The sequence below is a fragment of the Papio anubis genome, chromosome 2 (assembly GCF_008728515.1).
Source record: "Papio anubis isolate 15944 chromosome 2, Panubis1.0, whole genome shotgun sequence".
Taxonomy (NCBI): Eukaryota; Metazoa; Chordata; class Mammalia; order Primates; family Cercopithecidae; genus Papio; species Papio anubis.
This window is the reverse complement of record NC_044977.1, coordinates 90,538,793-90,566,264: the sequence shown is the minus strand read 5'-3', so window position 1 is coordinate 90,566,264 and position 27,472 is coordinate 90,538,793. Positions and strand designations below refer to the sequence as shown.

Sequence of the window (27,472 nt, the reverse complement as noted above, 5' to 3'; positions counted from 1 at the left end):
CTGTAGGACAGAATCATAAGCCGAATAGAATCTGACCATTGGCTTTCAGCTGGCCAGGACCTTCTACCTAGCTTTCCTTTTGTGGCCCATGTGCTGCATCCTCTGCCCTCAGTGTGCAACTGGCCCCCAACGCAATGTGTGTTTGTCAAACCATGGAAGTGGGGCAGTATGGCAAGAATGCAAGTCGGGCTGGAGACCGGGGAGTCCTCCTGGAGCCCTTCATCCACCAAGTAGGCGGACACAGCAGCATGATGCGCTACGACGATCACACTGTGTGCAAGCCCCTCATCTCTCGGGAACAGCGCTTCTACGAGTCCCTCCCTCCCGAAATGAAGGAGTTCACCCCTGAATACAAAGGTCAGTCACTGGCCAGTTTAATGAAAGCAGCAGCCTTGGGCTTATAGACCCCTTGCCACAGTTTTTCTTGGTTTGTTTGCCATATTATATCATTATAGGTCTTTTTTCTCAAAGCACTAAGTCACTTTATTAGGTAAAATTAGGCTGAAAGCATCAGCAAGGTCTTCAGATCTTGAAAATTGAATTTATTAATAGGTGAAGCTGAGAAAAAGTCATAGCATTAAGTTCCATTGGTGGAAAAGAGCATGCTATTGTCAATGAGTTTTCCCGATTGCTGCAACACTAGTCTAGGAGAGAAGAGGGAACATTTCTCTCATCTCAGAGAAGGAATGGGTACTTTCCAGGTTAAAGTGGTTGGATGGCTGGCAGTGGGGCTGTGTGGAGCCTGTGTCTGTATGTGCTGGGGCAAAGAATTGTTGGTAAGAAATGCAGGGACTTTTTGGGGACTGGAAATCCTGATATTTGAAGGAAAAATAATTTATTTTAAAATACAAGTAAACTTTATAGAAAAGAACCTCATGAATATTAACTATACCAGAATTAACTAACTGTATTTTAAAATCTGATCTTTGTCAGTGTTTATAAATTTTTATGATTGCTCATTGTGTGTAAGTTTTTTTTTTTACGTTCTGCTTTGTAACTTAAAGTTGTATGATTTCAGTTAGGTTAACACCGTCCTTTACTTAGGAGAGTTTCAATTTAGAAAAACCAGTGCCATAGAATTAACTTTTTGTTTCCTTAACTTTTTAAAAAAATTTTTGGTAAAATGTATCTAACATAACATTTGCCATTTTAAAGTGTATAATTTAGTGGCATTAAGCACATTCACAATGTTGTATAGCCATTCTCCATTTCCTGGATTTTTCATCATTTGAAGTAAACTCTGTATGTATTAAATAATAACTCCGCATTCTTCCATCGTCTGATTCCCTGGTAACATCTTGTTTACTTTGTCTCTACAGATTTGCCTATTGTAGATATTTCATAAAAGTGAAATCGTGCCGGGCGCGGTGGCTCACGCCTGTAATCCCAGCACTTTGGGAGGCCGAGGCGGGCGGATCACAAGGTCAGGAGATCAAGACCATGTTGAAACCCCGTCTCTACTAAAAATACAAAAAATTAGCCGGGCGCGGTAGCGGGCGCCTGTAGTACCAGCTACTCAGGAGGCTGAGGAAAGAATGGCGGAACTGAGGCGGAAGCAGTGAGCCGAGATAACTCCAGTTTGCGACAGAGTTAGACCCGCCTCCTCAAAAAAAAAAAAAAAAAAGTGAAATCGTTACAATTTTTGACCTTTTGTGTCTGGCTTGGTTCACTTAGCTTAATGTTTACAAGGTTCGTTCATGTCATAGTGTGTATTAAAACTTCATTTCGGCCGTACAGTGGGTCGTGATTCGTATTCTTAGCACTTTTTTTTTTTTTTTTTTTTTTTTGAGACAGTCTGCTCTGTTGCCAGCTGGAGTGCAGGGAAAAAGGACCCCGCTCACTGCAACCTCCAAATCCTGGTGTTGGGATTACAGGCATGAGCCACCACGCCTGGCCAGTCCTAGCACTTTGGGAGGCCAAGGCAGGCGGATCACTTGAGATCAAGGGTTCGAGACCAGCCTGACCAACATGGCAAAACCCTGTTTCAACAAAAAATACAAAAATTAGCCGGGTGTGGTGGTGTGTGCCTGTAATCCCAGCTACTTGGAAGGCTGAGGCGGGAGAGTATCTTGAACCCAGGATGTGGAGGTTACAGTGAGCCAAGATTGTGCCACTGCACTCTAGCCTGGGCAACAGAGTGAGACTCTGTCTCAAAAAACAAAAACACACTTCATTCATTTTTTTTTTTTTTTTGAGACGGAGTCTAGCTCTATCGCCCAGGCTGGAGTGCAGTGGTATGATCTTGGCTCACTGCAAGCTCTGTCTCCTGGGTTCATGCCATTCTCCTGCCTCAGCCTCCCCAGTGGCGGGGACTACAGGTGCCGCCACCACGCCCGGCTAATTTTTTGTATTTTTAGTAGAGACAGGGCTTCACCGTGTTAGCCAGGATGGTCTCCATCTCCTGACCTTGTGATCCGCCCGCCTTGGCCTCCCAAAGTGCTGGGATTACAGGCGTGAGCCACCGTGCCTGGCCCACTTCATTCTTTTTTATAGCTGAATAATATTTCATTGTAAGTGTATACCACACTTTGTTTATTCATTCATCTGTTGATGGACACCTAGATTGTTCCACCTTTTGGCTATTATGAATAATGCTGCTGTGAACATTGTCTTACAAGTGTCCATTTGAGTCACTGCTTTTAATTCTTTTGGGTATATACCTAGGAGTGGAATTGTCAGATCGTGTGGAAGTTCTTTGTTTACCTTTCAGAGGAACTGCCAAACTGTTTCCCACAGTGGCTGCACCACTTTGCCATCTTACCAGCAGCGTACAAGGGTCCCTATTTCTCCACATCCTTACCAATACTGCTTTTCTTTTCTTTTTGTAGCCATCCTAGTGGGTGTGTGTGGTATCTGTGGCTTTGATTTACTTTTCCCTAATGTCTAATGAATGATGCAGAGCATTTTTTTGTTCTTGACTGTTGGCATACCTTCTTAAAGAAATGTCTATTCAAGTCTTTTGACCATGTTGTATTGGGCTGTTTCTTTCTTTTTTTTTTTTTTTTTGAGAAAGAGTCTTGCTCTGTCACCCAGGCTGGAGTGCAGTAGTGCGATCTCAGCTCACTGCAATCTCCACTTCCGGGTTCAAGCGATTCTTCTGCCTCAGCCTCCTAAGTAGCTGGGATTACAGGCATGCGCCACCACGCCTAGCTAAATTTTGTATTTTTAGTAGAGACAGCGTTTTACCATGTTGGGCAGGCTGGTCACGAACTCCTGACCTTAGGTGATTTGCCTGCTTTGGCCTCCCAAAATGCTGGGATTACAGTCATGGGCCACCGTGTCTGGCTAATTTTTGTATTTTTAGTAGAGATGGGGTTTCGCCATGTTGGCCAGGCTGGTCTCGAATTCAACTCAGGTGACCTACCTGCCTCGGCCTCCTAAAGTGTTGGGATTATAGGCGTGAGCCACCGTGCCTGGCCTGGGTTGTTTCTTAATGGGCAGAAAGAAGTGAACCAGTTTTTAGAATATCCCAAGCTTTTTAAATTTTATTTTTATTTTAATTAACCTCAGGGCTTTTACTTATGCTTGGAATGTCCTTTCCAGTACCCTTATCCACACCTGCTCCTCCAATCTTTAGTTTATCAGATCTCCCCAGACACTTCTTCCCTGATATCCTATATTTATTATATTCTACTCTGGAAACCATATTTTCAATTATAGAGCCTTACTTAGTTTCTTCATAGGACTTATCACAATCTGTATTTTTGTCTATATGTTTGTTTTTCACATTAGTATGGAAGCTCCTTGAAGGCATGGATTTTTTTTTTTTGTCTTTTATACTAATGGGCTCGGGCCCTGGCATCTAGTAGATGGTCAGTAAATAGTTGATAAAAGAATGAGGCAAAGCTTATTTGCATAAATGTCCAGAAGCCTTGAACTTCACATTTAGTACTGCAAGCACTAATAGTTGATGATTACAGCTGGTCTTACCAAATAAATGAAAATTTGTTTTTAAACCTGCCAAGATATGAAATATTATTGACACTTTTTCTTAACTTAATTGAGCTTAAACACCTGTGCTGATAGCAGTAATTAGATGTGTGTATGTGTGTGGGCTCTTATCATACATGTATTTCCTAGCTCCGTGTGCTGAAAGGGCCTAAAAGCAGTGGTACTTCGGTAGCAATCAGTACATCTAGCAACCAAATCCTGAGTTTTCTAAATACCATTCTTACAATAAAAAGAAACAGAGCTCCTTGGTGAAATGGTTGGTTCCTGAGTTGGGGCAGGAAAATTATAAGACAAGCCTAGAACATCTTACGGTGACAGACAGTAAAGAAGTGGTCAAAAATGATGTCAGAAGTACAAAGAGCTAACTTTAAAGGAGTTGAGGGGCCCAATCTAGAAGAATTTAAACAACAAAATATCCACAAGTCTATACTGATAGATACATGGATACAAAGGAACAATTCTTCCTTATAGAATTCTAATTTCTTTTTTTTTTTGGAGACAGAATCTCGCTCTGTTGTCCAGGTTGGAGTACAGTGGTGCGATCTCAGCTCACTGCAAGCTCTGCCTCCCGGGTTCACGCCATTCTCCTGCCTGTAGCTGGGACTACAGACTCCCACCACCATGCCTGGCTAATTTTTTGTATTTTTAGTAGAGGCAGGGTTTCACTGTGTTGGCCAGGATGGTCTTGATCTCCTGACCTCGTGATCCACCAGCCTCGGCCTCCCAAAGTGCTGGGATTACAGGCGTGAGCCACCGCGCCTGGCCAGAATTCTAATTTAATTAATAAATATACAAGGAATGATGGGAATAGAAGTCACCATTAGGCAGACAACACAGTAATACCATTCAGCACACACCATTAGGTATTACACGCATCATTAGACATTACAACACAGTAATAATTGTGGCAGTGTGCAGCGGTGCAATCATACCTCACTGCAGCCTCGAAACCATGGCTTGGCCGGGCATGGTGGCTCATGCCTGTGATCCTAGCACTTTGGGAGGCCAAGGCAAGCGGATCATCTAAGGTCAGGAGTTCGAGACCAGCCTGGCCAACATGGTGAAACCCCATCTCTACTAAAAATCCAAAACTTAGCTGGGTGTGCTGGCAGCCTGTAATCCCAGTTACTTGAGAGGCTGAGGCAGAAGAATCACTTGAACCCGGGAGGCAGAGGTTGCAGTGAGCCGAGACCACACCATTGCACTCCATCCAGCCTGGGCAACAAGAGTAAAACTCTTGTCTCAAAAAAAAAAAAAAAAAAAAAGAAACTATGACTCAAGTGATCCTCCCACCTCAGCCCCGAGTAGATGGGACTACAGGCACGCCACTATACCTGGGTAATTTTTTTTTTTTTTTTTTTTGAGACGGAGTCTCGCTCTGTAGCCCAGGCTGGAGTGCAGTGGCCGGATCTCAGCTCACTGCAAGCTCCGCCTCCCAGGTTTACGCCATTCTCCTGCCTCAGCCTCCCGAGTAGCTGGGACTACAGGCGCCCGCCACCTCACCTGGCTAGTTTTTTGTATTTTTTTTAGTAGAGACGGGGTTTCACCGTGTTAGCCAGGATGGTCTCGATCTCCTGACCTCGTGATCCGCCTGTCTCGGCCTCCCAAAGTGCTGGGATTACAGGCTTGAGCCACCGCGCCCGGCTACCTGGGTAATTTTTAAACTTTTTTGTAGTGACAGGGTCTTGCTTTGTTATCCAGGCCGGTTTTGAACTTCTAGCCTCAAGAAATCCTCCCACCTTGGCCTTTCACAGTGCTGAGATTTAAGAGATCGGATCTCACTATGTTTCCTGGGCTGGTCTTGAACTCCTGGTCTCAAGTGATCCTCCCATGTAGCCTCAGGCATGATACCTCGGCCTACCGAGTAGCTGGGATCACAGGTGTGAGCTCCCAGCTGCAAGATGTATGTGTGTGTGTGTGTGTGTGTGTGTTTGTGTGTATTTTGTTTTTGTTTGTTTTTTGTTTTGTTTAAAATTTTTTTTTTTTTTTTTTTTTTTTTTGAGACAGAGTCTCGCTCTGTCGCCCAGGCTGGAGTGCAGTGGCGCGATCTCAGCTCACTGCAAGCTCCGCCTCCCGGGTTCCCGCCATTCTCCTGCCTCAGCCTCCTGAGTAGCTGGGACTACAGGCACCCACAACTGCGCCTGGCTAATTTTTTGTATTTTTAGTAGAGACGGGGTTTCACCGTGGTCTCGATCTCCTGACCTTGTGATCCGCCCGCCTCGGCCTCCCAAAGTGCTGGGATTACAGGCGTGAGCCACCGCGCCCGGCTTTTGTTTTGTTTTGAGACAGGATTTTGCTTCATTGCCTAGGCTAGAGTGTAGTGGTATGATCTCGGCTCACTGCAACCTCTGCCTCCCAGGTTCAAGTGGTTCTCCTACCTCAGCCTTCCGAGTAGCTGGGGCTTACAGGTGCCTGCCACCATTCCTGGCTAATTTTTGTATTTTTAGTAGAGATGGGGTTTCACCATGTTGGTCAGGTTGGTCTCGAACTCCTGACCTCAAGTGACCCACTTGCCTTGTCCTCCCAAAGTGCCTGGATTACAGGCTTGAGCCACCGTGGCTGGACTGTATTTTTTTTCATATAAAATTTTAGTCCAATTTATTTATATACTATTTTGAGACAGAGTCTCACTCTGTCGCTGAGACTGAAATGCAGTGGCATGATCTTAACTCACCACAGCCTTGACCTCCTGGGCTGAAGTGATTCTCCCACCTTAGCCCTCAGCCTCTAGAGTAGCTGGGACCACAGGTGTGCTCTGGCCCTTTTTTTTTTTTTTTTTTGGTATATTGTAGAGACAGAGTCTCACCATGTTGCCCAGGCTGATCTCAAACTCCTAGGCTCAAGTGATCTGCCTGCCTTGGCCTCCCAAAGTGCTGGAATTACAGATGTGAGCCACCATGCCCGGCCCTGAAATAGATTAATTTGACTAATAATATCTTCCACTATGCTTCTATTTTCTTTCTTTTTTTTTTTTGAGATGGAGTCTTGCTCTGTCGCCCAGGCTGGAGTTCTGTGGTGCAATCTTGGCTCACTGCAAGGTCTACGTCCTGGGTTCATGCCATTCTCCTGCCTCAGGCTTCTGAGTAGCTGGGACTACAGGTGCCGCCACCACGCCTGGCTAATTTTTTGTATTTTTACTAGAGACGGGGTTTCACCATGTTAGCCAGGATGGTCTCGATCTGACCTCGTGATCCGCCCATCTCGGCCTCCCAAAGTGCTGGGATTACAGGCGTGAGCCACCTCGCCCGGCCTATGCTTCTATTTTCTTTGACTAAATTGGGCTTCATTTGACTTAGAAAGAAGGGATTAATTTTAGTTTAATTGAATTGTACTTTTGAGCTAGCATATTAATTCTTTCCTAGTGAAAATGTAGCCTAAGCAAAGAAAATAAAGTAGATCCTAAGAATTTACTGTGGCTTTCATTTTTTTATTTTTATTTTGAGGCAGGGTCTTGCTGTGTCGCCCAGGCTGGAGTACAGTGGTGCAGTCATGGCTCACTGCAGCCTCAAACTCCTGGCCTCAAGCATCCTCCCATGTTATGGCCTTTAAAGATACCTGTTACTCAGTTTGAGAGGAGGAAGGTGTGAGGAAATACTGAACCAGTGCTAGAGACTGCCACCTCTTCCCTGGGAGGCACCTTGAAGTTCTAACTTGTCATATCCCAATTCTGATGGTGTAATTTAGAGAACATTTATCTGGAAGCAGGGCTCATTTACCTTTTAAGGGATTTTTTCCTTAGCATCAGAAGGACTCCATGAACTGACAGGGCCTAGTTTTATTTCTGGCTTTGGCATATTTGTGGCAGAATGTTTGGCCTTTGGTGTTCTGAGTGTGGATGGATAGGTGGCTGAATCTACATTTATAAAGTGTTTGGGACCGTTAAAGTTTCCTAGCCACTTGGAGAAAGCAGTGTGTTTATTTCTGGCTTTGTTCTTATTTAGCAACTTTAGAATATTTATTTTTCTAAATTTAGTATTCTTCTGATTATGTTTTGAGGGCAATAAAAATCACACAGTTTCAAAACTGCACAAAGGACTTGAATAGAGATTTTTCCACAGAAGACATACAGATGGCCAGTAGCACATCAACATGATTAGTCATTAAGAAATGCAAATCAAAACCAAAATCAGATACCACTTCATACTAGGTATCTTATTTTACCTAGTATGGCTATAATAGTTTAAAGAAAAAAGGGAAATAACTGTTGGCAAGGATGTGGAGAAATGGGAACATTGCTGATGAAAATGTAAAGTGTTGTAGCCACTGTGGAAAACAGTTTGGCAGTTCCTCCCAAAGGTGAACACAGAAACCATATGATCTAGCAATTCCACTTCTACATATATATCCAAAAGAATTGAAAACAGGGACTGTGGCCAGGCACAGTGTCTCATGCCTGTAATCCTAGTACTTTGGGAGGGGGGCAGATCACCTGAGGTCAGGAGTTCAAGTCCAACCTGGCCAACATGGCAAAACCCTATCTCTACTAAAAAATACAAAAATTAGCCGGGCGTGGTGGCAGGCGCCTGTAATCCCAGCTCCTCAGGAGGCTGAGGCAGGAGAATCACCTTGGGAGGCAGAGATTGCAGTGAGCTAAGGTCGCACCACTGCATTCCAGCCTGGGTGATAGAGCAAGATTCTGTCTCAAAAAAAGAAAAGAAAAAAAACAGGGATTCAAATGGATTGTTGTAAGCCAGTGTTCACAGCAGCATCATTCATAATAGCTAAAAGGTGAAAACAACCCAAGTGTCCATCAATACAGATAACACATAACAGATGTGATATATACTTACAATGGAATACTATTCAGCCATAAAAAAGAATGGAAGTTCTGATACATGCTGTGACACAGATGAACCTTGCCAACACTATGCTAAGTGAACTAGGCCAGACACAAAAGAACAAAAATTGTATGATTTCACTTATATGAAATATGCATAATAGGCAAATCTGTAGAGATAGAAAGTAGATTTGGTTACTAGGGCTAGGAGGAAGGGAAAATGGGGAGTTACTGCTTAATGGGTACAGCATTTTTGAGGTCATGAAAAACTTTTTGGAAATAGATAATGGTGGTGGTTATTCAATATTGTCAATGTACTTAATGCCCACTGAATTGTACATTTAAAAATGATTGAGTGGCTGGGCATGGTGGCTCACACCAGTAATCCTAGCACTTTGGGAAGCTAAGGCAAGAGGATTGTTTGAGGCCAGGAGTTTGAGACCAGACTGGGACTGGTCAGCATAGCAAGTCTTGTCTCTACCAAAGAAAAAAAAAAGAATTAAATGGCAAATGAGCTCCTGTGCTCAAGCAGTCCTCCTGCCTTGACCTCCCAAAGTGCTGGAACTATAGCGCGAGCCACTGTGCCTGGCCCAAACACCACAATTTTATTTTATTTTTATTTTTATTTTTTTTGAGATGGAGTGTTGCTCTGTTGCCCAGGCTGGAGTGCAGTGGCGTGATCTTGGCTCACTGCAACCTCTGCCTCCCGGCTTCAAGCTATTCTCCTGCCTCAGCCTCCTGAGTAGCTGGGATTACAGGCGCACACCGCCATGCCTGGATAATTGTTGTATTTTTAGTAGAGACAGGGTTTTGACATGTCGGCCAGGCTGGTGTCGAACTCCTGACCTCAGGTGATCCACTCGCCTCGGCCTCTCAAAGTGCTGGGATTACAGGCGTGAGCCATCACTCCCTGCCCACAATTTTAAAAGTAAATAAAAAGTATAACTCAAAACAATAATAAAACCTCTACCCAAATGTAACCTGTCTCTATTTCAATCAGTCTTACAAATGCCAAGGAAATTAGGGTTTATGTCAGATGAATTAAAAGACCATTGCTTTTCATTTTCCTAACTTCATTCAAACTAGGTATGAGTGACAAGGTCAAAAAAGGTCAGGACCAAAAAAAATTTTTTTTACTAATAGATTGCATGACTTATTTAATTACCAAATCTTACTTACTCTTGGTAAAGGCATCTTCTGCTCTATCCAACTGCCATTTCTCCCCCGACCAGGTATGATGATCTGTGTCAGCCAGGGGTATGTTAGGGTGCTCAGTGTTATTTGCTTGTCTGACAAACACATTAGAGGTTTTTAGTACAGCATTATGTGGCCCTGCAAGACGAAAAGGAAAGAGCAAATTATAAAAGGAGAGAGTGATACATATGTAAAATAAAAAGCTTATATTCATCAAGATATACCTTTAAAGAAAATGGATAGAGATATTTGCTTTTCTGTACTGACAAAGATTTCATTTCTATAATATAAGAATATATATATGAAGGCCAGGTGTAGTGGCTCACGCCTGTAATCCCAACACTTTGGGAGGCTGAGGCGGGTGGATCATGAGGTCAGGAGATCAAGACCATCCTGGCTAACACGGTGAAACCCCATCTCTACTAAAAATACAAAAAATTAGCCGGGCGTGGTGGCGGGCGCCTGTAGTCCCAGCTACTCGGGAGGCTGAGGCAGGAGAATGGCGTGACCCTGGGAGGCGGAGCTTGCAGTGAGCCACGATTGCACCACTGCATTCCAGCCTGGGTGACAGAGCGAGACTCCATCTCAAAAAAAAAAAAAAAAAATATATATATATATATATATATATATGAAAACTTGTACAAGTCAATAAGAGACAAATAACTAAATAGAAAAATGGGCAAGAATAAAGAAAATCAGTAAAAACTAAAGACTGATTCTTTGAGGAAAGCAGTAGTATTGATAAAGCTCTTGCCAGACTGATGAGGAAAAAGAGAAGGCACAAATTTCTAGTGTCAGGAATGATAGAGGTATCATTACTGTAGATTCTACAGATATTTAAAAGGTAGAAGAATATTATGGGCCAGCATGGTGGCTCATGCCTATAATCTCAACACTTTGAAGGGCTGAGGCAGGAGGACTGCATGAGGCCAGTAGTTCAAGACCAACCTGGGCAACAAAGCGAGACCCCATCTCTATAAAAAAATTGAAAAATTAGCCAGATGTGGTGGCATGTGCCTATAGTCCCAGCTACGTGGGAGGCTGAGGCAGGAAGATCACTTGAGTTCAGGAGTTTGAGGTTGTAGTGAGCTATGATGGCACCACTGCACTTCAATGGGACCCTGTCTCTTAAAAAAAGAAGAAGAATATTATAAAGAACTTTAAGCCAATAATTGTTCTACAATGTAAAAGAAGTTGACAAAACATAGGGAGATACTGTCTCTACAAAAAATAAACCATAAATGCTTCTCACTGATTTTCAGATTATAGAGCCAACTGTGTACATCTGGGAGTGTAAAAGTAGAAATGTAGCTGACAGACAAAAGGTGGGATGTGGAAGTGAGACCAAGTTACTTTTTTTTCCCTTCAAAACCTCTTCCTCGAGTTTCTGGATATATGTATTTTTTAATTGTATTAAGAACACTTGAGAAGAGTCTTACTTGTGTTTTAACTCACTATGGTCCAGAAGACACTACAAACAACCTGTTTGATTAAAATGGGCACAAAAAACTATTACAGATACAGCATGGCAAACAGAAAGATGTTTTATCTTCGAGATGCCAGGGCTGGAAGTTCTGTGTAGTGAGGCTAGGGTAGCCTGATGCTCAGTGTGGGCAGAACACAGATTTTTTTGGACCCTCTAGGAGGGAGAAGTGTTGACGTCCCTTTGGCTGACACTGTCAGGCAGAAGGAAACTAGATCTAAAGGAGGACACACACAGTAAATGGCAGCATAAAGCACTTAAGTTAACTAGAGGGTTAAGTCATGCCAGGTGTGGGTGTCACCTAGAGAACACAGTTCTTTTGAATGGTACAAAAAGTCAGTAATCGAAAGGGAGAGGGCCAGATAAGAGAGGGGGAAATAAACATAGACTTATCCGGGAACAAAAGTAAGCATCAGATTTAGCTTGGGCATGGACAGTCATCTATTTTCTGGAAGTTGCTGTCTGCTGGCCATTGTTCTGACATTGATCTGTAGTTGGTTGAGGGCAGCTGATGTCTTCTTGCTGTGTGGGCAAGTGAGTGCCGACCGTCTGTGCTGCATAGACTCAGCCTGTGTTGACATTTGTTTACCAGTTCCCTTTTTTTTTTTTTTTTTAACAGGCGTGGTATCTGTCTGTTTTGAGGGGGACAGTGATGGTTACATCAACTTAGTGGCCTATCCTTATGTGGAAAGCGAGACTGTGGAACAGGATGACACACCAGAACGGGAGCAACCTCGGCGCAAACACTCCCGCCGGAGCCTGCACCGGTCAGGCAGTGGCAGTGACCACAAGGAGGAAAAAGCCAGCCTGTCCCTTGAGACCTCTGAGAGGTAAGAGGTACATGTCTCATCCTACTGATACAAGCACTCAAGACATCTCCAGAGTCCTGACACATCATGGGGAAGCAGGGCTCATGGTCAAGGTTGGATAAGATGACTGGTGTTCTTGGGATACGCACACAGGTGTGGCCTCTTCTCTGTGTCATATCACCCCAGTGATGCCTCTTTCTGGGTCTAGCTATAGCTGGTTGAGAGAGGAAGTGAAGCTCTCTCAGCCCTTTGGAATCAGGGACACCTGTGCTGGTGACAAAAGGTTCTCTGGCTTTTTGTTGTGCCTTGCCAGCCACAGGACAGAAGGTTGAAATACATTAGTTCGTAGTGAGGCTCCAAATGCTTTCTGACCTGCAGGATGTCCAAGCCCAAGGGCTATGAGTCCAACTAAACAGGAGTTCCCTAATGGTTTTGTGTCAGACCTCTGAGAATCATATCAGTCATTAACCCTTTCCCTGCAACTAAAATTTAGTTTCCATTGTGTTGGAAATTGATTTTTCTTGTAAGTTCAAATTATGTTTTTTTTTGTTTGTTTTGAGATGGAGTCGTGCTCTGTTAGGCTGGAATGCAGTGGAATACAGTGGCATCATCTTGCCTCACTCCTGGGTTCAAGTAATTCTCCTGCCTCAGCCTCCCGAGTAGCTGAGATTATAGGCATGCACCACCACGCCCAGCTAATTTTTGTATTTTTAGTGGAGACGTTGTTTCACCATGTTGGCTGGGCTGGTCTCGAACTCCTGACCTCAGGTGATTCACCTGCCTTGGCTTCCCAAAGTGCTGGGATTATAGGCGTGAACCACTGTACCCAGCCTCAAATTATGTGTCTTGATAATTTCATGCAAGAATTAATATGAACTCCCACTAGGACGGGTATAATCAAAAGGACAGACAATAAAAATGTTGACAGGATGTGAAGAAATTGGAACCCTCCTACACTGCTGGTAGGAAGGTAAGGTGGTACAGCCACTTGGGAAACAATTTAGCAGTTCTTCAGAAAGTTAAACCAGGCTGAGTGCTATGGCTCACACTTGTAATCCTAATGCTTCAGGAGTCTGAGACGGTAGGATCCTTTGAGGCCAGGAGTTCTGGACCAGCCTGGGCAACATAGTGAGACCCCATCTCTTTAGAAAAAAAAAAAAAAAAGGCTGGGCGCAGTGGCTCACGCCTGTAATCCCAGCACTTTCGGAGGCCAAGGCAGGCAGATCACAAGGTCAGAAGATCGAGACCATCCTGGCTAACACGGTGAAACCCCATCTCTACTAAAAATACAAAAAAATTAGCCAGGCATGGTGGCAGGCACCTGTAGTGCCAGCTACTCGGGAAGCTAAGGCAGGAGAATGACTTGAACCTGGGAGGCGGAGCTTGCAGTGAACCGAGATCACGCCACTGCACTCCAGCCTGGGTGACAGAGCAAGTCTCTGTCTCAGAAAAAAAAAAAAAAACCCAAAAGTTAAACCAGTAATTCTTCTTTTAGGTATATACCCAAAAGAGTTGAATACATATATTCCCACAAAATTTGTACAAAAATGTTCTTAACATTATTTATATTAGGGTTGTTTCCAGTTTCTGGCTAACCCAAGTGTCCATCAACTGGTGAATGGATAAACAATACATGGTACATCCATGTAATGGAATGTTACTCAGCCCTAAAAAGGAATGGAGTGCTGGTACATGCTACAACATGGATGAATCATGAAAACATTATGTTAAATGAAAGAAACCAGACACAAAAGACCACATATGTACAATGCCATTTATGTAAATTGTTCACATCAGGCAAATGTATAGAGAGAAAAGGTAGGTTAGTGGTTGCTTTCTGTTAGTGGTTAGGAGCTGGAAGTAGTGGGAAATAGGGAGTGACTGCTAATGATGATGGTTTTGATTTTGGGGTCATGAAATATTCTGAAAATTAGGTGGTGGTGATGTTTTACAATCTTGTGAATCCACTAAAAAACCACAGAATTGTAAAAATAAAAAAAAAATAACAGAATTATGAGCCAGGCATGGTGTCTCACATCTGTAATTCCAGCACTTTGGGAGGCCGAGGCGGGTGGATCACCTGAGGTCAGGAGTTCGAGACCAGCCTGACCAACATGGTGAAACCCCGTCTCTAGTAAATACAAAAAAATTAGCCAGGTGTGGTGGCATGTGCCTGTAATCCCAGCTACTTGGGAGACTGAGGCAGGAGAATCACTTGAACCACTTGAACCCAGGAGGGTTGAACCCAGGTTGCAGTGAGCTGAGATTACACCATTGCACTCCAGCCTGGGCAACAAGAGCAAAAACTCTGTCTCAAGAAAAAAAGGTTTAGTGATGCTTTGTGACTTGACTTAGAAGCTGAAATTGGGAATTTCCTTAGATGTGACAGTACATAGTTCATCTGTGATATCAGATCAGTTCACCAATACATGCTACATACCTGTGCCCTTGAAGCTTTGTAAAGGCCCAGGACACTCCAGTTCTTCTCACTCAGTTTGTTGAACAAGGATACGCCCATGTCAAGGAGTACAGAACCCCATGAGACACTGGCTGAGTGGGTTATGTGTCATATCCCGTGTCCTCAGTCAGCAGATCCTCTTTGGCCAGGTCTGCATCTTTCATGCAAGTAGAGAGCTTCATATCCACCTCTTAGTAAGCAGGGTCCTCAAATGTCAAACATTCTTTGGTCAGATGGCTTCCAGCCCACAGAAGCACTTCTTCTAGTGCTTCCCCTTCACTCCCCAAGAGGCTGCTTCTTGACTAATGTCTTTGGGACCTAACTTGGTCATTCAAGTGACAAAGAATTTTCCCCCAAGTCTGTAGCTGACAATTGATGGTTCTCTCTGAGCAGCGCTCAGAGTGACTTTTCCCCCTACTCTAAAGGAGACAAGGTCTTGCTCTGTCACCCAGACTAGAGTGCAGTGGCACCATCAGTGACTCACTGCAGCCTTGAATACTGGGCTCAAGCCATCCTATCCTTTCACCTCAGCCTCCCAAGTAGCTGGGACTACAGGTGCACACCACTGCACTCAGCTAATTTTTAAATTTTTTGTAGAGATAGGGTCTCACTTTGTTGCCCGGGATGGTCTCAAACTCCTGGCTTCAAGCAATCCTCCCACCTTGGCCTCCCAAAGTGTGAGGATTATAGGTGTGAGCCACTGCGCCCAGCCTAGAGTGGGCTTTTTTTATTGTCCTCCAAAGGTACAGAGGTTGCTTCATGAGTCATTTGGTGAAAAGCTATAGAATAACATCACCTAGAATAACATCACTGTCTGCCTATGTCCAGGTTCAAGGTCCTGCTCTGAAGGTGACAGCTCTACCTGTACTGACCAAACCACTGTCTGGCCTGTTAGCAGAGAGACTGTCATTCCAGGGGTGGGGCTTTTTTCTTCACAGAACCAGGGCTGCAACACCGAGGGTGATACCAAGTATCGTGGGGGCTTCATCCAGACGCAGAGAACTTCCTTGGGTTTACGTGGCAAATAAGTCCACCTTTCTGTTTCCTAAAGGGTTTCACAGAAAAGACATGTTTGAATGGCCTCAACAGTGCTCTCACCAGAAGAAAGTAAGGGTTTTATCATTCTGAGAGGCATTGGTGGGCTCCTCTACTTTCTTTTTTTTTTTTTTTTTTTTGAGACGGAGTCTCCCTCTGTCGCCCGGGCTGGAGTGCAGTGGCCGGATCTCAGCTCACTGCAAGCTCCGCCTCCCGGGTTCACGCCATTCTCCTGCCTCAGCCTCCCGAGTAGCTGGGACTACAGGCGCCCGCCACCTCGCCTGGCTAGTTTTTTGTAGTTTTTAGTAGAGACGGGGTTTCACCGTGTTAGCCAGGATGGTCTCGATCTCCTGACCTCGTGATCCGCCCGTCTCGGCCTCCCAAAGTGCTGGGATTACAGGCTTGAGCCACCGCGCCCGGCCTCCTCTACTTTCAGTTAGGTGGAAGTGGGGTCTCTGCCACTACCTCTTCACCAGTGTTGCACAGCTGACCCTTGCGGGGGGGAGGGTCATCATTTCCAGCACACACCAGCCCTGGTGTTAGCTTGAATCTGTGCAACTCATGCCACACAGTTAGAGGAGAGGCCTGCAGTTCTGGAGAGGAGAGTGGCATTTGAAGTTGATGGGCATCACAGCGAGATGCTGTCTCAAAAAGAAAAAAAAGAAATTACTGTAATGTTCCACCTCTGCTGTGAGCTGCAGGCTTGCTCTGTAATTTGCAGGGCACATGGCTTCACCAGTAGTGTGGTTTTCTTGGCCTTTCAGTATGATAAACAGTGTTGTTGGTTACTTCAAGCAAAGATTTTTACGTTGGGGCATAATGAAATTGTTGGCAAAGTTCCAGTATTTTCAGTTGAAGTTGCTTTCTCACAAAAACTCCTTTGTGGTTTGATTTATTTTATTTATTTATTTTTGAGACATAGTCTGTCTCTGTTGCCCAGGCTGGAGTGTAGTAGCATGATCACGGCTCAGTGCATCCTCAGCCCCCTGGGCTCAGGTGATCCTCCCACCTTAGCCTCCCAAGTAGCTAGCTGGCTGGAACTACAGGCACAAGCCACCATGCCCAGCTAATTTTTAAATTTTTTGTAGAGATGGAGTTTTGACATGTTGCCCAGGCTGGTCTTGAACACCTAGGCTCAAGTGATCCTCCCACCTTGGCCTCCCAAAGTGTTGGGATTACAGTTGTGACCCATGGTGCCTGGCCTTGACTTATTTTAGAAATAAAATTTCCTTCCTCGGCTGGGTGCATTTCGGTAGCATTACGTACATTCACATTGTTGTGCAACTAACTCCCCATTCCTCCTTCCCTCAGCCTGTGGCAACCACTTTTCTAGTTTCTGTCTTAATGGATTTGCAGTTACTTCACATGAGTAGAATCACGCAATATTTATCCTTTTGTGTCTGGCTTATTTCACTTAGCAAAATGTTTTCAAGTTCATATATGTTGTAGCATGTATAGGAATTTAATTCTTTTTATTGCTGAATAATATTCCATTGTATGTATATCCCACATTCTGCTTATCCATCTGTTGATGGATGCTTGGTTGTTTCTACCTTTTGTTTATTGTGAGTAGTGCTGCTGTGAATGTTGATGTAGTGTCTGTTTGGATCCTTGTCATTTCTTTTGGGTGTATACCTAGGAATGGAATTGCTGAGTTATAATCTGTGTTTAACTTTTTGGGAAACCAAACTTTTTGGTGGCTGCATCATTTTACATTCCTACCAGCAGTGTATGAGAGTTCTAGTTTCTTCACATACTGGACACTTGTTCCACTTTCTTCTTTGATAGTAGCCATCCTAATGGATGCGAAGTGGTATTTTCATCACATAATTTGACAAAAATGTTGTTTTACAGATAGTTTTAAGAGACATAGGAAGAACACTACTTGTAACATTTACTCATTTTTATTGGCTCATGGGACCTTCATGCAACCCATTAGCAGGGTCTGTGGGTCTGTTGTTGTAGACAGACCTGTGCCCTGTGCAGTGAGACCCCAGAGGATGACTTGCCTGAGTTTCTTAGTGATGTGTATGTTCTTCCTTCTTAGCTCACAGGACGCAAAGAGTCCGAAGGTGGAGCTGCACAGCCACTCAGAGGTCCCTTTCCAGATGCTAGATGGCAACAGTGGCTTGAGTTCTGAGAAGATCAGCCATAACCCCTGGAGCCTGCGCTGTCACAAGCAGCAGCTGAGCCGCATGCGCTCTGAGTCCAAGGACCGAAAGCTCTACAGTATCCTCGTTGCCCCTCCTTCAGGAGTGTCTACTGGGTCCATGGGTCATGTGTTGGGGCACCATTCTGCCTATGGCTGAGGTCTTTGTCTAGGGTCCCTCTTTGGTTTCATCTCCCTTTTTCGTAGATTCCTCTTCCTTCGTTTACTTCCATCAACATGTTTTTTCCTGCCTTTTGGATTTGGTAAGACTGAAGCTTAAAACTTGGCAGTCTAGAACAGTGTTGTCTGATAGAACTGTCTGTAATTCTGTGTCTGTGCTTTTCAATATGGTGGCCACTGGCCATACTGAGTGGCTAAAATGTGGCTATATGACTAAGGCAGTTAATTTAAATTTTATTAATTAAAATTTAAATCATTTGGCTAGTGTGGCTAGTGGTACTATATTGATCATGTCCACAATCAGAGATCTGTGTATGTGCCCGTGTGCGCTTGTTTGCACATGTATAGTTTTCCCCTCCCAAGGGATTAATAGTTTAAGGGTGATATATATGACTTTGGTGAGATTTTTATCTGATGATAAACACCATAAAATAGATTTAAAATGTTAAAGCTAGCTGGGCATGGTGGCTCACACCTGTAATTCCAGCACTTTGGGAGGCTGAGGCAGGAAGATCACTTGAGACCAGGTGTTTGAGATCAGCCTGGGCAACATAGTGAGACCTCATCTCTACAAAAACTAAAAAAATTAGCTGGATGTGGTGGTGTGTGCTTGTCGTAGTCCCAGCTCTGAGGTGGGAAGATTACTTGAGCCCAGGAAGTCGAGACTGCAGTGAGCCATGATGGCATCCACTACATTCTAGCTTCTAGCCTTGGCGACACAGCAAGACCCTCTCTCATCTCCAGAAAAGATAAAAAAGTATTATGGCATGGGAATTCCTTTTTTTTGAGACAGAGTCTCATTCTGTTGCCCAGGTCAAAGTGCAGTGGCGCAATCTCGGCTCACTGCAACATCCGCCTCCCGGGTTAAAGAGATTCTCGTGCCTTAGCCACCCCAGTAGCTGGGATTACAGGCGCACGCCACCACGCCCAGCCAATTTTTGTATTTTGAGTAGAGACAGGGTTTCACTATGTTGGCCATGCTAGTATCGAACTCCTGACCTCAAGTGATCCGCCTGCTTTGGCCTCCCAAAGTGCTGGGATTACAGGTGTGAGCCACCACATCCGGCCTAGAATGGGAATTCTTACAATTGTTAGTGTTTTGAAGTAGTAGACAAATAACAACTGATTATTCTAAGAAACTGAGGGAAAGTGTGCTGAACCTTTTGTACATAGTTAATTTTCACAGCAATCTTTTGAGGAAGGAACTGTCATCATTCCCGTGTTATAGATGAAGAAATAGAAGCACAGGGGGATTAAGTGTTGTGCCTAGAGGTAGTGAGTGGTCAAGGCAGGATTCCAGAGCCTGTGCTTCCAGGGTGTTGAGATATTTCTACACCCTCCTTCATATTTTACCATCATGTGTTTATAGGTAATAGCAGGCAACAGAATTGATTCAGGCCAAATTTAAAAGTTACTTTCAAAAGAATGAAATGTTCATCATCACAGTGATGGTGAGTGTCTATCCTCTAAGATGTGATTACTCTGTGGATGGATTTGAGGCCTGGGCTATGAGACCCAGTGACTTTTGGCAGACATATGATAAGTCTGTACCTTTACACAAAAGTAGAAAGATAAGATTGTTGCAAATGGGATATATTGGAATAAAGACATGTATGTAAATGAATTAGGACCATAGATCGCTTTGAGCAGAAGGTTATAGAACTATTAAGGGATAAATTTATATATATTTGTATTTTATATATATTTATATGGCCAGGCGTGGTGGCTCACGCCTGTAATCCCAGCACTTTGGGAGGCCAAGGCAGGCGCATCACCTGAGGTTAGGAGTTCAAGATCAGCCTGGCCAACACGGCAAAACCCCATCTCTATTAAACATATACAGATTATCCGGGTGTAGTGGTGTGCGCCTGTAATCCCAGCTACTCGGGAGGCTGAGGCAGGAGAATTGCTTGAACCTGGGAGATGGAGGCTGCAGTGAGCTGAGATCACGCCATTGCACTCCAGCCTGGGCAACAAGAGCAAAATTCCGTCTCAAAAAAAATATATATATATGTGTGTGTGTGTATATATATGTGTGTGTGTGTGTGTATATATATATTTGAAACCAATGAACGAGATCTCTCTCTCTCTGTCTCTCATTCACTTGTTCAAATTTAGTGAGAAATGGCAAGACAGAAATATAAATCCAGGCTGGGTGTGTAGTGGCTCATGCCTGTAATCCCAGCACTTTATTTTGGGAGGCTGAAGTGGGTGGATCACTTAGGTCAGGAGTTTGAGACCAGCCTGGTGAAACCCCGTCTCTACTAAAAATACAAAAAATTGACGGCATGGTAGCCCACGCCTGTAATCCCAGCACTTTGGGAGGCCGAGGCCGGCAGATCACCTGAGGTTGGGAGTTTGAGACTAGCCTGATCAACATGGAGAAAAACCCCATCTCTACACAAAATTAGCCAGGCGTAGTGGTGCATGCCAGCTACTCGGGAGGCTGAGGCAGGAGAATCATCTGAACCCAAGAGGCAGAGGTTGCATTGAGCCAAGATTGTGCCATTGCACTCCAGCCTAGGCAACAAGAGTGAAACTCCGTCTCAAAAAAAAAAAAAAAAAAAAATTAAAAAAATGAGTCAGGCATGGTGGCATGTGCCTATAGTTCCAGCTACTTGGGAGGCTAAGGCAGGAGGATCACTTGAACCTGGGAGGCGGAAGTTGCAGTGAGCTGAAATTGTGCTACTGCACTCCAGCCTGGGCAACAGAGCAAGATGGCATCCTAAAGAAAGAAAAAGAAAAAAAAATAAATCCAGTTTTTTCTAAAGATTCCTATTTGGAAATGTTAGAATCTGGTTTCCTTGTTTTTGTTGTAGTGCTACCAAGATGTCTTCCTTACTTCTTAGGCCTGGGCAAGGTGCTGGCTTGAGTAGGGCCTTGGTTCACTGATGGTGAGGGATGTATCCAAATCTTTAGTTTGCATATTGCCTGCAAGATAGATCTAAAGATAACATAGGCTGGGTGTGGTGGCCCACATCTGTTATCTCAGTTCTTTTGGAGGTCAGGGTGGGAGGATCACTTGAGGCTAGGAGTTCGAGACCAGCCTAGACAACATAGTGAGACCCTGTCTCTAAAAAAAAACATTAAAAATTAGGTAGGCGGCTGGGCATAGTGGCTCATGCCTATAATCCCAGCACTTTGGGAGGCCAAGGTAGGCAGATCACCTGGAGTCAAGAGTTCCAGACCAGTCTGGCCAACGTGGTAAAACCCTGTCTCTACTCAAAATACAAAAAATTAGCTCAGGGTGGTGGCGGGTACCTGTAGTCTCAGCTACTTGGAGGCTGAGGCAGGAGAATGGCTTGAACCCAGGAGGCAGAGGTTGTAGTGAGCTGAGATTGTACCACTGCACTCCAGCCTGGGTGACAGACCAAGACTCTGTCTCAAAAAAAAAAAAAAAAAAAAAAATTAAAAAAAAATTAGGCATGCCTGTAGTCCTAGCTGTTCCAGAGGCTGAGGGTGGGAGGATCTCTTGAGCCCAGTGGTCAGTGCTACAGTGAGCTCTGGATCCAGCCACTGCACTCCAGCCTGGGCAACAGAGTGAGAGCGCATCTCTTAAAAAAAAAAAAAAAAAAAAAAGGCCAGGCGCAGGGACTCACGCCTGTAATCCCAGCACTTTGGGATGCCAAGGCAGGCAGATCACTTGAGGTCAAGACCAACCTGACCGACATGGAGAAACCCCGTCTCTACTAAAAATACAAAATTGGCCGGGCGTGGTGGCGCATGCCTGTAATCCCAGCTACTGGGAGGCGGAGGCAGGAGAATCACTTGAACCCAAGAGGCGGAGGTTGTGGTGAGCCAAGATAGCGCCATTGCACTTCAGCGTGGGCAACAAGAGCGAAACTCCGTCTCAAAAAAAATAAATAAAAAATAGCAGAAATAAACAAAGTACTGTAGAGCTTAGGTTAAAAAACCAGAAAACAACCAATAAACAACAACAACAAAAAGGATGTGGTATATACATACAATGGAAAATTAGCCAGAAAAAGGAATGAAATTTTGATACATATTATAACATAAATGAATCTTGAATACATTTTGCTAAGTGAAATAAGCCAGATATAAAATGACAAATACTGTATGATTCCACTTATGAGATACCTAGGAAAGATAAATTTATAGAGACAGAAAGTAGACTAGAGGTTCCCAGGGGCTGGGAGGAGGGAAAATGAGGAGTCACTGTTTAGTTCTATTTAATGGATACAGGCAGGAGAATGGCTTGAATCCCCTGAGGCAGAGGTTGCAGTGAACCGAGATGGCGCCACTGCCCTCCAGCCTGGGCAACAGAACGAGACTCCATCTAAAAAAAAAAAAAAATTAGGCATGCCTGTAGTCCTAGTTGTTCCAGAGGCTGAGGGTGGGAGGATCTCTTTTCATTTTGGGAAGATGAAAAAGTTCTGCCGGGCGCAGTGGCTCAAGCCTATAATCCCAGCACTTTGGGAGGCCAAGACGGGCGGATCACAAGGTCAGGAGATCGAGACCATCCTGGCTAACATGGTGAAACCCCGTCTCTACTAAAAAAATACAAAAAAGCTACTAGGGAGGCTGAGGCAGGAGAATGGCGTGAACCCGGGAGGTGGAGCTTGCAGTGAGCTGAGATCCGGCCACTGCACTCCAGCTTGGGTGACAGAGCGAGACTCCGTCTCAAAAAAAAAAAAAAGAAAAAGAAAAAGTTCTAGCTAGGTGTGGTGGCTTACGCCTGTAATCCCAGCACTTTGGGAGACTGAGGCAGGCGAATCACAAGTTCAGGAGTTTGACACCAGCCTGGCCAACATGGTGAAACACCGTCTCTACTAAAAATACAAAAATAAGCGGGTGTAGTGGCGGGCACTTGTAATCTCAGCTACTCAAGCGGCTGAGGCAGGAGAATAGCTTGAACCTGGGATGCAGAGGTTGCAGTGAGCCGAGATCACTCCACTGCATTCCAGCCTGGGCAACAGAGTGAGACTCCATCTCAAAAAAAAAAGAAAAAAGAAAAAGCTCTAGAGATAGATGGTTGTGATGGTTGTACAACAGAGTAAATATACTTCATGCCACTGAATTGTACACTTAAAAATGGCTGAAGTAAATTTTATGTATATTTTACCACAGTTTGTTTTGGTTAAGAAGTAATAAGCCAGTGGTGTGAAACCCACATTTGAGAGTTTCTGAGACAAGTACATACTGCATTAGGTAAAAGCGCCCTTTTATAGAAAAACTGGGTTGTGCTTTCCTGGCTGGGGCTGATGGTGAGTGTGGTTGTCATTCTTCTTGACCGTGGCCCAGAGTTCCTCCTGCTTGAGAACGTAGTGCACCACTTCAAGTACCCCTGTGTGTTGGACCTGAAGATGGGCACGCGGCAGCATGGCGATGACGCATCAGCTGAGAAGGCAGCCCGGCAGATGCGGAAATGTGAGCAGAGCACATCAGCCACGCTGGGCGTCAGGGTCTGCGGCATGCAGGTGAGTTACCTCTGCTCAGAGCCTAGGTGCTGCCACTTGCATGATTTGGGTTGTGCTCATACCTGTGTGCGATCTATGCCAAGTGTGTCCTCCTGAGCCCTTCTGTCCTTACCTGTTGACCTTGCTATGGGCCTCAGGTGCAGGACCACTGTGAGAGCCTGCTGCCTTGACATTGGGACACGTAAGACTCTTGCCTGTCAACAAGGTGTTCTGATGTTGGAGGAGGGCTCCAAAGCTGGTGGCAGGGAACCCATAGGCCTGGTATTGCTTTCTCTTGGTTCTGCAATGGGAAAACCCAGGGTGAATGTGGCCTGCCCAGTGCCACTTAGATAGGTGAGCAGAAAAACTCAGGTTGGTCAAAGTGCTTTCAGACAGTGCTTGCCCAGGGCACTGTGAGCTCTTCAGACTTCCCTGGCATTCACCCTGTCTGTCTCCTGGGGTTTCAGGTGTACCAGCTGGACACAGGGCATTACCTCTGCAGGAACAAGTACTATGGCCGTGGGCTCTCCATTGAAGGCTTCCGCAATGCCCTGTATCAATATCTGCACAATGGCCTGGACCTGCGACGTGACCTGTTTGAGCCTATCCTGAGCAAACTACGAGGCCTGAAAGCTGTGCTAGAGCGGCAGGCCTCCTACCGCTTCTACTCCAGTTCCCTGCTTGTCATCTATGATGGCAAGGAGTGCCGGGCTGAGTCCTGCCTGGACCGCCGGTCTGAGATGCGTCTCAAGCACCTGGACATGGTGCTCCCTGAGGTGGCGTCATCCTGTGGCCCCAGCACCAGCCCCAGCAACACCAGCCCTGAGGCGGGTCCCTCCTCTCAGCCCAAGGTGGATGTCCGCATGATTGACTTTGCACACAGCACGTTCAAGGGCTTCCGGGATGACCCCACCGTGCATGATGGGCCGGACAGAGGCTACGTGTTTGGCCTGGAGAACCTCATCAGCATCATGGAACAGATGCGGGACGAGAACCAGTAGGCCCTGTTATGGGCCCCCAGAACCCCTTCCTCTCCACCCGCAGGCAGGGACCATTGTTCTGAACTTGCCGTGAGGACACACAGACTTGATTTTAAAGGGTTATATTTCTCTTTGGTGTAAACTAAAAGAAATGTTTTTAGCGGTAGCCTGGAATCCATATATATAAAGTGAAGGAGGGTAGACCACACGCCCTCTCAGCCAGGCTCCTCAGCTTTGTGGCTCTGATTGGTGTGTCCAGGCTGCCTTAGGAAGGAAGAGGTGCCCCTGGTGGGCTTGGCAGCAGGGACAGGGTGCCCTTGGACATTGGTTTCTCTTGTCTAGATCTTTGAGGTCTGTGGCTGCAGGGCTCTGCTGATTGTAGGGTAAAGCCCTGGGCTGGTGCAGGGCCCCTCCATGCCCACTCTTCCCTTGTTCCCCAGAAGTAGAGGGCTTTGGGTGCCCATTTCTTGGGGGCTTTCTGGTCTTATGCTGTGGGTGTCAGCTAGCTCTTTAATAGGTGCCCTCAGGGCACCACAGGGCTTACTGCACAAAGCTGGACCCATCCTTGGGTCTGATCTTAGTGTGGGGCTAGATTAGTGAAGCTGGGCTGAGGCCAACTTATGGCAGAGGGCAGGCCCTGGGTTCCCCAGGTACCTGTTGGCATGTGACAGGTTGGCACCTGTCCTATTCCTGAAACAGCCAGCCTCTCTCACCAAGTTCCCTTGCCTAAGAAGACCACTCCCTCCTACCCCACTGAAGTGGGGGATAGTCGGTGTCCTAGCAGGCCTCAGGGCCTCTGGTGGCTCTGGCCTAGACAGTATTTGCAGTTCTTGTGCTATGGGTGGGAGTCGTCGTCTTTAAGTTTCGGCAGCTGTGCTGCTGCTGGATGGGCTGCTCCTCCCAGGGCTCAAGGGCTGTGGTCCGCTCAGGGTCTCATTTCCCCAGGCCAAGTTCAAGGCGGCAGCCCTTTGTGAGGCGCTCTTGGCCCTGGGCCTAGAGGGAGAACTTTAAGCTTTTTTGCTCACAGGGACATGGTATGGGCTCTGGGTGCAGGTGCCCACATTCTGCTAATGAGAGCTTTGTCTGATCAGTCCTGGGTCCATCAGTTTGTCCATGTGTCCAGCTGCCAGCCCCTGTCCCTCGGGATCCTTCCTCTGGGGTGTAGCCTTGTTCATTAGTATATACTCATTCTTTCATGCTTTCCTCAGCAGAACACTCCCACTTCTGAGGTGAGCTTTTTGCCTCATGCCCTTCCTCCACAGGTGTTGCCTTTTTATAAAGACCTGATAGCAGAATAAACTGGTGGTGTTTCCCTGTTGACCCAGCACCCTTTCTGTGGGCCTAGAATATGGCCCTCAACACTGACAGTGGGACAGTGAGGGCTTGAGGAGTGACCCTTCCTTTCTCATGGTTTTAGTCATTTTGGCTGCCAGCCCTTAATGGCACAGACCTGCTGCTTCTAAAACAGATGGCCAGGACATGACACCGATTTCAGCCATTGCCAGGGTTAGCACCCTCTCCTTTGAGCCTAGGGTCACTGTTCATTGTCACTTTAGGCAAGTGCCTGTTTGGCATTAAAGGTAAGCCTGCCAGCTGTGAGAGGCCTTGGTAACTGATGGACTCATTTCCTGGTCCTTAGAGATGCAGCTTCTTAAGGGCTCCTTGATGGATGCCATCTCTCCTAGCCCCCGGCTCTGGTGCCACTGGTGGGCAGGTTCCCATTCTTTGGGGCTGGGAGGGACAGCTTGGCTGTTTCTGGTCAGAAATTACGGTTTTCTCTCCTGTACCATTCTGTGGCTTCAGCCATGGGGGCAGTAGCCCTTCATTAGTGTAGACTTAGTCATTCCCTGGTAGGGTGGAGGGTAAGACATAGGGTCTGGAGCTGTTTGGGACCTTCTGGGGATGTCCTGTGCCTCCCAGGTTCCTAGATTCTGGGAGGAGAGGCTGCCACATTCTGCTGCTCCTCACAGCGAGCAAAGGCTTCATCCACTTACATTCAGTATTTTCCTGGCACTACAAAGAGTGGGAAGGCCTGGGATTTGCTGCTGCTCCCCTAGAGCAGGGCCCCTCTTTTCAGCACTTTGGACACCTGGAGACCCAGCCCTGTTATTTAATGGTAGTGGGCAAGTGTGTGTGCATACTGTCTGCCACTGCTTTCTCCCTGTCCCATGCCAGAGCCCTCTCCCTGCCAGGCCCTGCCTTAGCCCCAACTTGGGACCAAAGTGCAACATGGGATCATGGGTTGGGGTGCTCGGGTGACCCCTCTCTATAGTGCTTCCCTGGGCCAAGCTGACACCAGCCCCTGAGGGTGGGGTGGGACGGGTGGTGCTTAAAAGAGGAAGGGGACCAGTGTAGCAAATTGCTAGGGACCCCCACCCTTCCCTCTCTGGGCCTGTGCAATGGGCGTGGGGATTCCCATCATGGGGCCTGGCGCCTGTGCTAGTTCCGTAGCTGCTGTACACGCGCTCACTGCTGACCACATGCACGTTCCCTAGATGCAGATTGCTTTGAACTTTAAAGCTGTACAATTTGGTTATGTTTGTGCTGACTTAAAAAATATTTTAATGAGAAAAAAAATGGACAACCCTGGGAAGGACCTGGTTCTTTTGCTTCTCGGGGAACTGTAAGCCCCCGCGTTCTGGGAATCGCTCTCTGCTCCTCTTCTTGGAAGCTAAGCCTGTCCCCACCGCCCGAGGTCTGCGCCCGGACACTAACCCGTGGCTCCCGCCGCAGTAGTGTTTGCTTTGGACCTTGCGTGAGGGGTGCTCGGTCCGAGCCCGCTCCTTTCTGTACACCTAGCGCTGCCCGCCCCGCTTGTGTCTGAGGTCGTGTATGTCAAAAATAAAGCCGCTAGAAACGGAGGTGAGTCTGTCTTTGTGAAAATCCCGTGGTCCGGGAGCCTTCCCAGATCACCCTCCCTCGGGGCTGGGCCGCGAGGCGGGCCGTAGGGGCGGGCCGCGGGGTGGGGCGGGGCCCGCGGCTGCTGGACCGCGCGAAGCAGGGAACTAGGCCTCACCCTTGGCGCCAGTTCCGCCT

At 46.1% G+C, this 27,472-nt stretch overlaps 2 protein-coding genes across 13 annotated transcripts in view; both read left to right on the top strand.

Moving 5' to 3' along the window:
* IP6K1 (inositol hexakisphosphate kinase 1) overlaps nucleotides 1-27,297 on the top strand; it is a 74,499-nt gene extending 47,202 nt beyond the window's left edge. For 4 of the 5 annotated variants that reach the window (XM_009200752.4, XM_009200751.4, XM_021934394.2 and 1 more), the window contains exons 2-6: nucleotides 7-357; nucleotides 12,025-12,235; nucleotides 17,755-17,936; nucleotides 23,302-23,477; nucleotides 23,924-25,756. In XM_009200752.4, coding sequence (XP_009199016.1) covers nucleotides 135-357; nucleotides 12,025-12,235; nucleotides 17,755-17,936; nucleotides 23,302-23,477; nucleotides 23,924-24,457 — 1,326 coding nt within the window. In that variant the 5' untranslated portion in view covers nucleotides 7-134 and the 3' untranslated portion in view covers nucleotides 24,458-25,756. Of the gene's footprint in view, nucleotides 1-6; nucleotides 358-12,024; nucleotides 12,236-17,754; nucleotides 17,937-23,301; nucleotides 23,478-23,923 lie in introns of all 5 variants that reach the window. The other variant, XM_003894416.4, reaches the window with a different exon arrangement.
* Nucleotides 1-27,472, top strand: part of DAG1 (dystroglycan 1) — a 500,879-nt gene that overhangs the window by 253,683 nt on the left and 219,724 nt on the right. The gene's annotated exons all lie outside the window — the stretch shown is intronic.